General features: G+C 41.9%; 1 protein-coding gene across 1 annotated transcript in view; it reads left to right on the top strand.

The window, feature by feature from the left end:
- The window catches only part of LOC124788589 (farnesol dehydrogenase-like), a 196,157-nt gene that overhangs the window by 118,449 nt on the left and 61,949 nt on the right, over positions 1-15,759 (top strand). Inside the window, exon 5 of the mRNA XM_047255893.1 lies at positions 7,889-8,018. Within this exon, the coding sequence (XP_047111849.1) occupies positions 7,889-8,018 (130 nt within the window). The remainder of the gene's footprint in view (positions 1-7,888; positions 8,019-15,759) is intronic.

The raw sequence follows: 15,759 nt of genomic DNA, 5'->3' as shown, positions 1-15,759 counted from the left end.
TCTTGCGATTTTTTACAGTCTCTCCCTCGCAATGCTCGATGGTCATTGCCCGTCCGTACGTGAGGTATGCCCGGTTTTGGGCTGTTCCTTCGCAGTTGCGCTTCACAATCGAATCACCATCATCAAAAATCGACCTGGCAGCTTTAGAATGATTGGAATCTCCCTGGCCGATCTGTTATTCAGTGACATCCAATCACTAGTCTACGTTCGAGGCAACTGAGCTCTCATGAGCAACTCATTCTGATGTTAGTGGTTCTCTAGTGAAAACACAACACTCCCCGTCTCTTTTAATACTCCCGGAACCATCTCGCACGGCATTTAGTGGTCAACTCCACTTAGGCCTCTCAACATATATTTGATCATATAGTTTCGATGCAGAAAAAAAGTCTTGCTTGCACAAGATAAGTTTATTTAATGGTTCACATGGCTCTGAGCACTATGGGACTCAACTGCTAAGGTCATTAGTCCCCTAGAACTTAGAACTAGTTAAACCTAACTAACCTAAGGACATCACAAACATCCATGCCCGAGGCAGGATTCGAATCTGCGACCGTAGCGGTCTTGCGGTTCCAGACTGCAGCGCCTTTAACCGCACGGCCACTTGGGCCGGCGTTTATTTAATATTCATATATGACGCTTTTCGCTGTTCTAGGAATCATCAGACAACCGATTGCTAATAATGACCGAGGCGTCGAACGTAATTAAAAGTCGCATAGAACCGGGAGGTAATAGCCAGATATCCACAGCGTATGCTTCATTACATCATCGATAACTACTAGTGTCCGGGCGTCAAACATAATGAAGAGTCCCAAAGAACTGAGAGGAAACAGTCTACGGGACGTTTGATGACTGTGGCTATCTGGCTGTTACCTCCCAGTTCTATGGAACTTCTAATTACATTCGACGCCACGGTCACGCGAAACGCGCCACACGTGAAGATTAAATAAACTTACGTTGCTGTATCAATGCTACCGCGGCAGTGATAGTGTGGAATGATTGTAATTCCATCATGTAGCGTAGTTCGGCAGGTCGCGTGAGTATCTTGTTGGTAGCTGTTCACTTCACTTTAGTGAGCGTACCCACACTGGAAGATGGTGACGCAAGGCAACTTGCAGTACGGAGCATCTGATTAGATATCATTATCACTAACAGTTGGAAAATACATGCGCGAACAGCTATCCTGAGCTTGTTCACCTGGCAGTTCCACACCCACAGCATTCCTGGCTGTAGGCGAAAATCGCATCTGCTGCTTTGTGTCGGCCTGCCTACTCGACTGAAAACTGAAAGTTTACTAAGAAAGTTTCATTATGAACCAATGTTTATCATAAAACGCTCGTCATTGGTCTTAAATTACGGCAGAAATTCTACAAACGACTGAAAAATGGTTCTTTTCATGGCCGTAACTCTAGTTCTGAATCACTGAAGTCCATTTCTCGGTGATGATAGCCGAAGTGACATAGCTCATCAGCCCTGCTTATAAACAAAGCCAATTTTTTTCCCACTCTACTACGCTTCTGCAGCGCGGATTTTACTCTCGCAAAGTAGAATAACTTTCTAAATGAATATTAAAATCAAAGACGCAGTGTAAAACTCGCCGCTCTTCCGTAGACTCGCCACTTACACCTCCTAAATGTTTGTAAAATGCAGCCGTACTTTCCTTCTCCAAAACAGGCTGCTTACAAGTTCGTGAAGACAAGCTATTGAAGACCATCAAGTGAAGCTAGGAGCTTTTTGATCGCGAATAGTGTACACACATCATGCTGAAACAAACTTTTCTTTCCAGATATCACGGTATAAGTGTATATGTATGTGTGTGTGGCAACTTTATCGCGGAATAATTGTACATTTTTGTTTTTATAGTTATATTTTTTATGATTTTGGTTGGGGTGGCTTTAAATATTGTGGGCTAGCATGAGATTTTTAATTAACGTATACTGCGATAACACTCGTACGGACATCGGCTGCCCGGAAGTACGTACGATATAATATTTTTTAAACACAACGCGCGACTTACCGCCTTCTAGTAAATAGTTTGCGTGAGCGCTGTTATTTAGAAAAGAAAACATGCGTATTCTTACGCAAACTGTAATTATTAATATGGGTCTCAGAGGCTACTGGTTGTTTATGTACCAAACTACATAAAGATTAACTGAGATACTGCGAAATGTAATGTTTTTCAATATTTCTTGTTCATTATTTGCAATGCAAAACTGGAGAGAATCTCATCTGCCGTTAGACGGCCAACATTGAAACATGCTGAACTCATTTAGTGCTGTAGATTTTAGTAAATGAAATTTATCACTACTCTCTTTAACTTTGAAATTAATGAAAGATCAAAACTGAGAAGTCTCTCACAATTACATTTAATATTATGATATGAAATTTTAATTAAATAATACAGTCAGCGTAATGGCCGACTAAATTCTGCTAGGGGAGATAAGCTCCCTGCAGTGCGAAGACCTGTAAAAACGTCGTTAATTATAATTAATGGTTGCGATCATGGGAGGTGACAACTAAGTCAATAATACACACTTTCTAATAACAATTTCTATTATATTTTTCAAAAATACAGATAAAATTATCAGACAGCACTACAATGGCGGCCTACCGCTAGACGAAACGAAACAGAAGAGCTTTCAATAAAGCAATAGTCTCTGGTCATGTTCATTTTCATTACACAGATAAAAAGAGTGTTCTTTTATTTTTATATCACATCGCTGTTTGTAATTTTTGGTGGTGTTATTTAACTTTTTTAATCTTTCTTATACATCGGGCACACGTACACAGTCTTGAAATAATTTATAATTCACAAGTCGCACAACAAAAGTTTCTTTTCCCTTTCTCCAAATGTCCATTTATGTGACATACCGTCGCACAGAGGTTTTAAACTTTTCGTGTGAACCGCCTCTCATAGACTCTAACGACGAACGCCAACAAAAGCACTCCCACTCTTCGTGCTTAATGAGCAACAACTGGTTAAGCAGGCCAGTCCTACTGACTTGAATGAGCTATATTCTCCATATCTAAATATCGTTGGTTTCCTAAAGTAAACCATGAATTGAATCCATATTTATAAATCTAGCAACCCATAGTACGCCCTAACACAAACGACACACTACGAAGCAATTACCTGAATGGGACGGACGTCGGTTCAGCTTGGCAACGATTGATAGAGTTGTTAGACGTCCCCCTGAGAAATATCGTGCCAAAATCTGTCCAATTGGCGCATTAGATCGTTAAAATCCCGAGCTGGTTGGAGGTCCATGCTCACAATGTTCGGGATATTCTGAATTGTGGAGAGATCTGGTGACTTGGCTGACCTAGACAGGGTTTGGAACGTACGGTGACAATCAGTAGAAACTCTGGACTTGTACGGGCGGGTATTATCTTGTTGTAATGCAAGTGCATGATGATTTGCCACGAAGGGCAACAATACTGGGCGTAGATTATCGTCGACATACCGATGTGCTGTGTTATTGCAACGGATGAAAACCAAAAGGGTCCTTCTATGAAATGAAATGCTACTCTAGACATGACTCTGGTTGTCAGGTAGTATGGCGCACGAGAGTCAGATTGGTATCCCTCCGCTGTCCGGTGCGTCCAGACACGTCTTCAGCCTGGAATCTCATTGACTGGAGTAGAATTGTCTTCAGTGGTAAGTCTCGCTTTGAAATGAGCCAGCGTAGACCTGTCTGGAAACCCCTCGGATAGTAATGGGATACCAACCAGACTGTCACTCGCCATGCGGCCTGACAACCTAGACTGATGGTCTGCGGTCCCATTTGATTTAGTACGAGGACCCGTTGTGTTGCCATCCGTCGCAACCTTACATCACAGTGATACGTCGACGATACTCTACACTCAGTATTGTTGCCCTTCATGGCAAGCCATTCTGAGCTTACATTTCAGCAAGATAATGCCCGCCCGAACACAGCGGTAGGTTCTACGGCTTGTCTTTGTAAGTGCCAAACACTACCTAGATCAGGAAAGTCGCCAGATCTCTCCACAATTGAGAACACTTGGAACATTATGGGAAGGACGCTCCATCTCGGGATTTTGACGATCTAATGCACCAATTGGACAGAATTTACGACGATATCCCTCAGGAGTACATTCAGTGCACAATAGCTGCTTGTATAAGAGACAGAGGTAGACCAACGCGTTATTGGCCTGCTTAATAACTGAAGCTCTTCCTCTCGTACAAGTCATCAACTTTTTTAATGAAATTATAATCATTCCGGTGCCTGTACATGTAGATCATATCTACTGATTTCCATCCTATTCGGATAATTCCTTTGTGGTGCATCGTCTTTTTGTCTCAGAGTGTATGTATAGTACAGACAAAACGTATAGTTAGCATGTGGCAAGATAGGAAACGTGCATTTTAATATAACCAACGTAGTAGTTTTGCACGTGTCCGTTTTTATAAACAAACAGTGTAATTTTTCGAGCCAGATACAGTTGACAACTACCACCGGAGGAGGCTAGGTAGCAAATCATGAAGACGAACACTTTTTGTGTGATGCAACAGCTGGCTTCTAAGCGTGTAGTAATCACAATGTAACCCCCGTCTATCATTCTTCACGTTGAGAAACACGTCTCATATGAGGATATCTTCTGTGTAAATTGCTATACGTGGCGAAATGTCCAAAGATACGTGCATGCGTGCATGGTCTTCCTCTACGATTTTACCCCTCCCCCCCTACCCCCCCCCCCCCACACTCCCCGCGTCCCCGCACATACACACAAATTCACACACGCATACACACACACACACACACACACACACACACACACACACACACAGGTTGTTTGACACAAACTTCTTTTCTCTCCATTTATCTTCAGTACCTCCTTATTAGCTAAGTGATCTACCCATCTAACCTTCAGCATTCTTTTGAAGCACCACATTTCAGAAGCTTCGATTCTCTTCTTGTCTAAACTGTTTGTCGTCCATGATTCACTTCCTTGCATGTTACATACTTCCAGAAAAGACTTCCAAACAAATCTATATTATATGTTAACAAATTTCTTTTCTTCAGAAATGCTTTTCTTGCTGTTGCGAGCCTACACTTTATATCTTCTCTCTTTCAGCCATCGTCAGCTATTTTGCTGCCGAAACAGCAAAACTCATCTAGTTCCCTAATCTCATTCCCTCGGTATCACCTGATTTGAATCTACTACGTTCCATTACCCTAATTTTGCATTTGTTGATGTTCATCCTATATCCTCATTTCAAGACTCTCTCCATTATGTTCAGATGCTCTTCCAAGTCCTTTGCTGCCTCTGACAGAATTACAATGTCATCGGCAAACCTCAAGGTTTTATTTCTTCTCCCTAAACTTTAACTGATTCTCCTAATTTTTATTCGGTTTCTTTTAATGTTTGCTCAACGTATAGATTGAATAACATCTGTGATAGGCTACAACCCTGTCTCAATCCCTTCTCAACCTGACTGCTTCCCTCTGACTGCACTCGACTCATAACTGCTGTCTGGTTTCTGTACAAGTTGTAAATAGCCTTTCACTTCCTGTATTTTACCCCCTGCTACGTTCAGAATTTCAAAGAGACTGTGCCGGTCAAAAGGTTTCTGTAAGCCTGTAAATGCTATAAACGTAGGTTTGCCTTATCTTAAAGCTACCGTCTAAGATAAGTTGTAAGGTCAGTATTGTCTCACATGTTCCCCCATTTCACTTCACTGACGTCGGCTTCTTACAGTTTCTTCATTCGTTTGTCGAGAATTCCTGTTAGCGTTTTGCAACGATTGCTTATTAAAATGATAATTCAGTAATATTCACACCTGTCAGTAACTGCATTCTTTGGAACTGGAGTTATTACAGTCCTCTTGAAGTCTGTGGGTATTTCACCCGTCTCACACATCTTGCACTCCAGATGATAGAGTTTTGCCATGGCTGTCTCTCCCAAGGTTGTCAGTAGCTCTGACAGAACGTCGTCTCCTCCCAGGGTTTTGTTTCGACTAAGGTCTTTCAGTGGTCTGTCAAATTCTTCTCGCACTATCACGTCTTCCATCTCCTCTTCAGCTACGTCCTCTAACATTTCTATAATATTTCCTTTAGTCATTTGTCCTTTGTATAGGCCGCCTATATACTCATTCCACCTTTCACTTCCTTTCTTTTCTTAGGACTGGTTTTCCATCTGAGCTCTTGACATTCTATAAGCCCCAAATATCCTGTTGAACTTCCGTCTGTTACACACGATAGTCGTCTTCCATACGATACCCAGCTCATATATTACGTCATGATCTGACATATAGTTAAAATTATTAACATTTTCTGATGTGGTATGTAATTAAAATTATTAACATTTTCTACGGTCGTGACGGGCCAGTATATTGACCCTGGAGCAGCGTGTATGGAGAACCAAGACGAATAGCACGATAAAAGAGCGGTTCTCAATACAGGAATAAGGAAAGGCGAATAACAATGAAATTTGCATGTAATTTTATATTCTCTAACTCAACTTCTCGCTTGTTAGTATTACGCTCCTCACACATGTAAATACGAGGGGCGTTTGAAAAGTCCGTGCAAAGTCCAAGAGTTGGCATTACCGGCGCGTATCGAGGTCATGTTAAGTTAGTAGCATCTTTGGAAAGAGCGCACACCAAGTTTCAGCCATATTGGTCTATTTCTTTGTGTTTGGCATTCGTGTGAATCAAGGAAGTCGAGTGATGGTAAAAAAAATGGACGAAAAAGAGTTTCGTGTGGTGCTTAAACATTACTTTATGAAAGGCAGCACGCCCGAGGAGACTAATGAGAAGCTTGATAAACATTACGGTGACTCTGCACCTCCGACTATAACAGTTTATAAGGGACTTCAAAATTTTCGGAGTGACCATATGGGCACAAGTGATGCTGAACGTTCTGGACGCCCTGTGGAGGTTACGACTCCAGATCATTGATATAATCAATGATATGGTGATGAATGGCAGAAGAGTTAAGTGCGTGAGATTGCTAGTGCTATGGGCATCTCGAATGAATGGGTACGTAATATTTTGCATAAACATTTGGACATAAGAAAGCTATCCGCAAGATGGGTTTCGCGATTGCTCACGCTTGACGGAAAACGGAATCGTGTGAAGTGATGCAAGGATGGTTTTCAGCTGTTCAGGAAGAATCGGCAGGACTCTGAGCGTCGTTTCGTCACTGTGGATGAAACATGGATACATTACTATACTCCTGAGAGCAAACAACAATCTAAACAATGGGTTACCAAGAGAAAATCTGCACCAAAAAGGGCGAAGACCATTCCTTCGGCCGGAAAGGTATTGGCTACTGTCTTTTGGAATTCGCAAGGGATAATCCTCACCGACTATCTGTAAAAGGGTAAAACTATTAGAGGTGCATAATATTCATCGTTATTGGACCGTTTGAAAACCGAGCTGCAAGAAAAAAGCCGGCGATTGCACCGCAGAAAATTCTTTTTTCATCACTACAATGCACCAGCACACACATCAGCAGTTGTGATCGCAAAATTAGTGGAAATACGATTCTAACTCGTTTCGCATCCCCCCTGTTCTCCAGATTTGGCTCCCTCGGACTACTATTTGTTCCCCAATTTGAAGAAATGGCTGACGGGACAAAGACTTTATTCAAACGAGAAGGTGATTGGAGGAACTAATAGCGATTTTGCAGACTTGGACAATTCCTATTATTCGGAAGGGATCAACAGATTAGAACAGCGTTGGACGAAGTGTATAAATCTAAAAGTAGGCTATGTCGAAAAAAAAAAGGTTTACCCCAAACACGTAGGTAGTTTTTATTTTTGCACGGACTTTTCAAAGGCCCCTCGTACGAGACCAAATAAAAAATCAAATCACGTAACTACAGAAGTACCTTTAAAATCAGTCCCAATCATTACTTCTGTGCAGTGTGCTGGGCCACGTTCCCGCAATCGACGACGTGGTCGTCATATACTGCGCCAGCAAACACGCCGTCAGGGTGCTGCTCGAGGGGCTGCGGCTGGACCTGGTCGCCAAGAAGAGCCGCATCCGTGTCGGGGTGAGTTCTGGCCTGTTGTATACTGCAGCTCTTGCGGTGACGTCATTGCTTTCATCGTAACTGTATTTTGCATTACAGTACGTACCGCCATCTCTGAGTGTTACAGGAATTTTCTGTGTTTTATGTGAAGTTTCAGACTGGCCCTTCAGACATGCTTAGCATAAAACTGTTTCCATTTCCAGCGTTGTTGTTGTTGTTGTTGTGGACTTCAGTCCTGAGACTGGTTTGATGCAGCTCTCCATGCTACTCTATTCTGTGCAAGCTTCTTCATCTTCCAGTACCTACTGTAACCTACATCCTTCTGAATCTGCTTAGTGTCTTCATCTCTTCATCTCCCCCTACGATTTTTACCTCCACGCTGCCCTCCAATACTAAATTGGTGATCCCTTGATGCCTCAGAACATGTCCTACCCACCGATCCCTTCTTCTGGTCAAGTTGTGCCACAAACTTCTCTTCTCCCCAATCCTATTCAATACTTCCTCATTAGTTATGTGGTCTACCCATCTAATCTTCAGCATTCTTCTGTAGCACCACATTTCGAAAGCTTCTATTCTCTTCTTGTCCAAACTATTTACCGTCCATGTTTCACTTCCATACATGGCGTACTGTGTGTAAACAGTTTGACGGATTTGCCCCACGGTTCCTCACTTCTGTCGAAATGCAAGGTGCTACCCAAAATTTTCCGCGAGAAAACTCAGAGAACATACCCTTAAATTAGTGCCGGCCGCGGTAGCCGAGCGGTTCTAGGCGCTCAGTCCGGAACCGCGCGACTGCTACGGTCGCAGGTTCGAATCCTGCCTCGCGCATGGATGTGTGTGATGTCCTTAGGTTAGTTAGGTTTAAGTAGTTCTAAGTTCTAGGGGACTGATGACCTCTGCAGTTAAGTCCCATAGTGCTCAGAGCCATTTGAACCATTTTTGAACCTTAAATTAGTTTCCTCGTGCTTGAGTGAAACGCTTCCAGCCTGTTGGCTAAAACGTGTTCAATATTAATTGTGATTTCGATTGAACCTCTTTATGGAGTCAAAACACCACTCGCTTAAGTTTAGTTTCATTTTGTGCGGGAGCAGTTATTCGCGAGGAACTGGTTCAGGTAAGCAGGGCAGGTGGGGGACAGTTGTCATGTTTTTTTGCTAGTAATTCCCTTACAGTGGGAGAAATGTGCACAGTTGCATTGTCATGATGCAGGGACCAGTCCTTGTTCTCCCATTTTCCATGTACTTTGCGTCTAACACCTTTCCCCAGTCTTCTCAAAACATAGCAGTACAGCTCCCCAGTGACGGTGTGACTATGGTACATGGAAGAAATTATGGGCATTTCAGTGAATGTAAAAAAAAATTCATTAAAGCTGACTTGATGTTGGTGCACACTTGGAGCGCTTTTTGGAACGCGAGGGGATGATGTCTTCCACTGCGAAGACTGTTGTTCTATTTCAGGGTTATATACGTAAAATGCAGTAACGTAGAGGAGTAGGCTCAAGTTTAAGGGATTAGTCAGAAAGAATCATGGCACAAAGAAGGGGAATACGTAAATACCAAACAATCAAGAGATACGTTTCTAGTTCCCTGAGACTGTAGATACTGCAATAATAAATAGCTCAGGAGGCAGTTTAGCTGAAGAACGATGGACGTCTCTAAAATGCGCAATCACGTAAGCTGGAAACAAAAAACGCAGGTCCAAGGAAGGCGACTGCTATGAAACCCTGGGAAATGGAAGAAATCTTTCAGTTGATACACGGAAGAAGGAAGTACAAAAATGTACACGCATATTCAGGTATACAGAAATACAAATTACTGAGGAATGAAATAAATGGGAAGTACAAGGAATTCAAGCCAAAATGTCTGCATGAAAAGTGTGACAAAATCGAAAAAGATACAATTGTCATAATAACTAGAAAAGTGAAAACAACATTCAGTGAAATTAAAAACAAGGATGGTAGCATAAGGAGTGCAATGGAAATTCCACATTTAAATGTAGAGGAGAGAGCGTATAGCTGTAAAGAGTACATTGAAGGCTTCTAAGAAGGGGAGGACATACCTGACGACGTGATAGTAAAAGAAACACGAGTCGAAAGGGAACAGATAGGGGATCCAGTATTAGGATCAGTATTTACAAAAACGTGGAACGACTTTGTATCAAATAAGGCGGAAGGAATATTTCAGGTTGAGTAACAAATGCTCTGCTTGTGTTGAACTGATTTTTGTCTATTTCTAACTAGTTTCCGGCTTATTATGCCGTCTTTAAAAAACAACTTCTATTCGAAAGTACCGGAAAAATCCATAATTAAGCAGGAGGAATCGATCAGATGCCATCGAGATTTCTAAAATCAATGGCAACAATACGACTATTCACATTGATGTGGAGAATGTATAAGACTGGTCATATTACATCAGACTTTCAGAAAAATATCATTCACATTATTCCAAAGCTAGCAAGAGCCGATCAATGCGACAATTACCGCACAATCAGCTGAACAGCTTATGCATCCAAGTTGCTGACAAGAGTAATATATATAAGGACGGAAAAGAAAAATGAAGATCTGTTAGACGAGGATCAGTTTGGCTTTAGGAAAGGTAAAGGCACCAGAGAGGGGGTTTTGATTTGCGATTGACAATGGAACCAAGACCGACGAAAAATTAAGACACTTCCATAGGATTTCTCAGCCTGGAAAAAAGTCTGTCGGTACCGGTTTGAATTACCGCGATCGATGGTTTAACATCTGCGTGTGCTTGTAGGCTGAATAGGAGAAGTAGGCTTGTCTCAGCTTGATGGAATAATTTATTAGCGATACCCTGCGGTTGAAACAGACAATAATACACTGCAACAAATAACTCGTGCGAAGGCATGAGAAAAGTTCAGTACGGTAAAGTATTCCGTATCTAATGCACTTGGTTTCCTGCTTTCGTCACGGTGTACAACGTGGAACTGAAATCATCAATCAAAGAATAAAACACAGAACGTCTCTGTGTATAGCGTCTCTGGCGTCCAGCATGGAAGTTTCGCAGCACTGTACTTCCAAACACCCGAGCATGTCACGGCGCTGGACGATGACAGGAGACGCCACATCAGCCCCATGGTAGAAGCGGAGGGTCATTCCAAATAGCGTGCTGGAAAATTGACATGTCGCCCGTATCTTGAGGTGCGTGGTGGTGGGTCAACGGCGGCCCCCAGCTGCGTCTGTGTCGGCGACAACGTTGACGGAGTGATTGCTGAGTGAGGCGGAAGTTGTGGTGGGTCAGGCGTCGTTGTTTCCGGAAAGACGTACGCCGGTTTCACGCGGTCAATGGAGACTGTAGTCGGTTTCCCATTGATCAAGATGTCCAAGGTCTTCCTTCCTCTGGTTACGACACGATGTGGACCGGATGTTCGACAACGTAAAACGGTACAATGTGTTCGATATCCTGAAAAACATAAGGGTGAGCTATATTGACAGACGGGTAATATACAATATGTACAAGGATCAAGAAGGAACAATAAGAGTGGAAGACCAAGAACGAGGTGCTCAGCTTAAAAAGAATGTAAGACAAGGATGTTTTCTTTCGCCCCTACTTTTCAAGCTATCCGTCGAAGAAACGATGACGGAAATAAAGCTTCAAGAGTGGGACTAAAATTCGGGATGAAAGAATATCAATGATAATATTCACTGATGACATTGCTATCCTCAGTGAAAGTGAAGAAGAATTACAGGATATAATAAGTACAGAATATGGATGGAGAGCAAATTGAAGAAAGACGAAAGTAATGGGAAGCAACAGAAATGAGGACAGCGGGAAAAGCGTCAGAATTGGTGATCACAAAGTAGACGAAATTAAGGAATTCTGCTACCTACGCAGCAACTTAACCCAGGGTGGAAGTAGCAACGAGGACATAAAAAGCAGACAAGCGAAAGAGGCAAAAGGGTATTCCAGTCCAAGAGAAGTCCACTAGTTTCAAACATAGGCCTTAACTTGAGCAAAAAATTTCTGTGGACGAACGCTGTGAGCATAGCATTATGTGGTAATGAAACATGGACTGTGGGAAAACCGGAAGAGAAGAGAATCGATCGTTTGAGACGTGATGCTGCAGAAGAATTAGATGGACTGCGTAATGAGGTGGTTCTTTGCAGAATCGGTAAGAAAAGGAATACATGGAAAACACTGGCAACAAGAAGAGACAGGATGAGAGGAAACCCGTTAAGACATTAGGGAACAACTGCCATGGTACGAGTACTAGTGGGCGCTGTAGAGGGTACAAACTGTAGAGGAAGAGGAAGACAGAGCCTGGAAGACAGCCAACAACTAATTGAGGATGGAGGTTGGAAGTGTTAACCTGAGATGAAAATGTTGGCACGGGAAAGAAATTCGTGGTGGACTGCATCAAAGTGTTCAGAAGACTAATAACGCCCCTCCCTCCCCCACTCCCCCGCCCCTTCCACACACACACACACACACACACACACACACACACAAAAGAATAAAAAGGGAATCCAGCCGATGTGGCCGTTCTCCCATTGTTCGTCGGCAGTTAAGAAGCTGGACGGAGAATATGGTTCATCTTCAAGCGTTCTTTGCAGCTCAGTGCATTCAAATGACAAGGAAAGCACTCTGCTGTAATTCGTCCCGTGTTAAATTCGTCGGCTAGAATGTGTTGGCATGTCCCATGCGAAATTCCAGGGATTTCACAAATAACACTGTCTGCCTTCTGTCCTTGCAGCCGTATCCTGAGTTGTGCATGATGACTGGTGGACCGCGTGTTTGTCATCCTCCTGAGACTCTCCTCTATTTTTAAATCGCTTCAATCACTCAAACGTTCTTGCTTGGGTCAAAACATGCTCATCAAAATCCTCGCTTAGCATGTTCTGGCTTTCAGCTGCAGTTGTGCGGAGCTTGAAACAAAACGTAATGCAGATCCTTCGAAACGGCTCACGTGATAGATCAAAGTTCGTAGACACAGTAGAACACAGTGTAAAGAAATCAGCAATAGTGTTCATACCGACGTACTGGCAAAGAATTCCATATAGCAGACAGTTGACACAGCTAGAGGAGTCTCATCCAATGGCTACAGTTCAGTTCTGGCTGACCAACCCTCCTCATACGCCACGTTCATTAAAATTGGGCATTTAAGTTTTGGTCTGCCACTTTGTAGATACAAGTTTTTGGTAAAGATAATTCACTGTCCAACGTGGCAGACTGTTTGGTGCTTCCATCCGTTAGAGCTTGCAAATTTTACATGAAAAACTGAGGTTCTCTTTTAGTATCCCTGCTGTTGACAAACATGGCAGTTTGAGTGTGTACTGTTTATTAGTAAATTAGCTGACAGACGCGGAATTGCCTGGGTAGTCATTTTTGTAATTTTAGATTAGAAACGAAATTAAAAAATGAACTGTGTGTGTAGTGTAATACCTAAACAATTTCGTTTACATATATTCGTGCAAACACCTTTGAAATTAAGGAGACTAATGACCTCAGCAGTTGAGTCCCATAGTGTTCAGAGCCATTATTTTGAAATTAAGGAGTAGACTCGATGTGTGATAATCCCAGACAGTTTCTGTACGGTGGTCGCAGCTGTTTCACGTGTCTACAACTCTATTTTGTAAATGTCTCTGTGGGAACGCCTCTTCATTGCTCTGCAGACGGCTACTGCTCTCCGCAGATGAAAGACGTCTAAAGCTCTGCCAGGTGTCAACGACTTCCTTGAGCCGACTGTAGGAGTATCTTAGTAGCAACGAGTAAAAATATTAAAACTATATACATGATGTGGTATATCATTTGAATTATGGGTCGTACAATGATGTTGTCTATTTGTGCCTGCGGCATATGTTGATACTGTCTGTAAAATATATTGCAAATGGAATTAGCAACAAAGAAGTAATAAATTTAAACGTCACGCACAATGCGGAAGTTTTTCACGCATTTGAGTGTTTATGGCGTCATTCCTCCTGCACTATGTGTGGTACCATGACACAATTTTGTAGGTGCATTTAGCTGTGTGCGAAACTTATTATGAATGGACTTAGTAGCACAGCAGCAATAAATTTAAACGTCATGGATGATGACACTATTTTTCAAGCATCTCATCATTTATGACATCTTGGACTAGGGTAGGTAGGTGCTTTGAACGATCACTGTGATTGTTGCCCCTAAGTAAGGGATATGTGTACGACATTTAGGCGAAATCAGTTGGGTGGTTTTGGAGGAGATGTGAATCATACATACGTACATACATCCATTTTTGTAATATGTATGAATAACGTCTTACAAACAATTCATTATCCAGTATTAATGCGTGAAATATAGTTTTCAGTGTGATTGAGATATATCAATTAATTAACTAACATCGATTAATACAATCATCCACTACTTGTCTTTGAGAGACGTATATGTCCATTTAAATAGACTCTAGAAATTAGTGCCAATAAAACATATCGTCACATTAATTCGCATCGCATCAAGTGTGAGAAATATTGTATTGTAAAGCACTGCAGGTCTTGCTCTACGCTTAGATAAGAGACGTATTTCGTTTTGTCAAATAAACGGATGGTAGAATTCCTAAGAATGGAGAATTTTTTGAGCTGAAGAGGTTTAGCGATGACGATGAAGATGTTCCTACAGAATATAAATGGTAATCATCGGCAGCAAACAGTTGTAGATGAGAAACATCGAGAACGACAACATGCAGATGATTCATCAAGAGATAACAAATATGACGATGATACTACAGCGTAGCTGATCAGATTCTTGATGAAAACACAGGCAATGCTAGGTGGAAATTATGGGAAAAAATGTGAGAGATATATTCTACAGAGTGTCTCAATACAACTTCAACTCTGGAGGCATGCGCCACATTAACTGAATGACCACAGAATCAATGTCGACCAAAAAAGTCGACTGTAAAAACTATTTTTCACTTTCTTGATTTAGAAGTTACAAACAGTTGGAAGCAATGTAAGGCGGAAAAGGTTAAATGAAATGCGTCCAGCAACAATGTCTGAAGTTCATGGCTTTCAAGATAGCTTTGGAAGAGGTAACTTTCGAAAAAGGGGGTTACACTTCCAGCGACACAGATAAGAAAGACGAGGATGGAAGGAAACAGGCGGCCACGATCGCCGAGTGGTTCTAGGCGCGGAACCGCGCTACTGCAACGGTCGCAGGTTCGAATCCTGTTCCGGGCATGGATGTGTGTGATGTCCTTAGGTTTAAGTAGTTCTAAGTTCTAGGGGACTGATGACCTCAGATGTTAAGTCCCATAGTGCCTAGAGTCATTTGAGCCATTTTGGAAGGAGACAGAAGGGCAGTAATGACAGTTGTACACCAAACAGAACGAAAAAGTCATTGTGAATTTACTTGTATGAACTGTAGGAAGAGTGGTTGCACAAAAAAGATAACGATGTGTTCAGCATGTGTTTAGCATGTTTTTGCTTTACTGTGTAGAACAACCGCTTATCAAAGGTGCATGAAAAATTATATTGGGAAAAAGCTAATGCTCTTTAGTGCAGTGTTCAGCAACATGTTTGTAATACTTGGTTGTTAAAAGTACTTTGTAAATGTGACATTTACTTAACATTTTGGTACTAACGCATTTCATACCTCGCAGGAGGCAACTTATATTTACAAAAGAAAACAAAAATGTGAGAATATAAATATCTTCATAAAATATACAGTCATTTCAGTTTATATGATACATATGCAAGTTAACTGTAATAAATATTGTTGATAAAAAGTAAAAATATGCTTTTATGGCAAGGAGGAATTTTTCTCAATCT

Source organism: Schistocerca piceifrons, chromosome 1, assembly GCF_021461385.2.
Source record: "Schistocerca piceifrons isolate TAMUIC-IGC-003096 chromosome 1, iqSchPice1.1, whole genome shotgun sequence".
Classification (NCBI taxonomy): domain Eukaryota; kingdom Metazoa; phylum Arthropoda; class Insecta; order Orthoptera; family Acrididae; genus Schistocerca; species Schistocerca piceifrons.
This window is presented reverse-complemented; position numbering and strand designations above follow the sequence as displayed.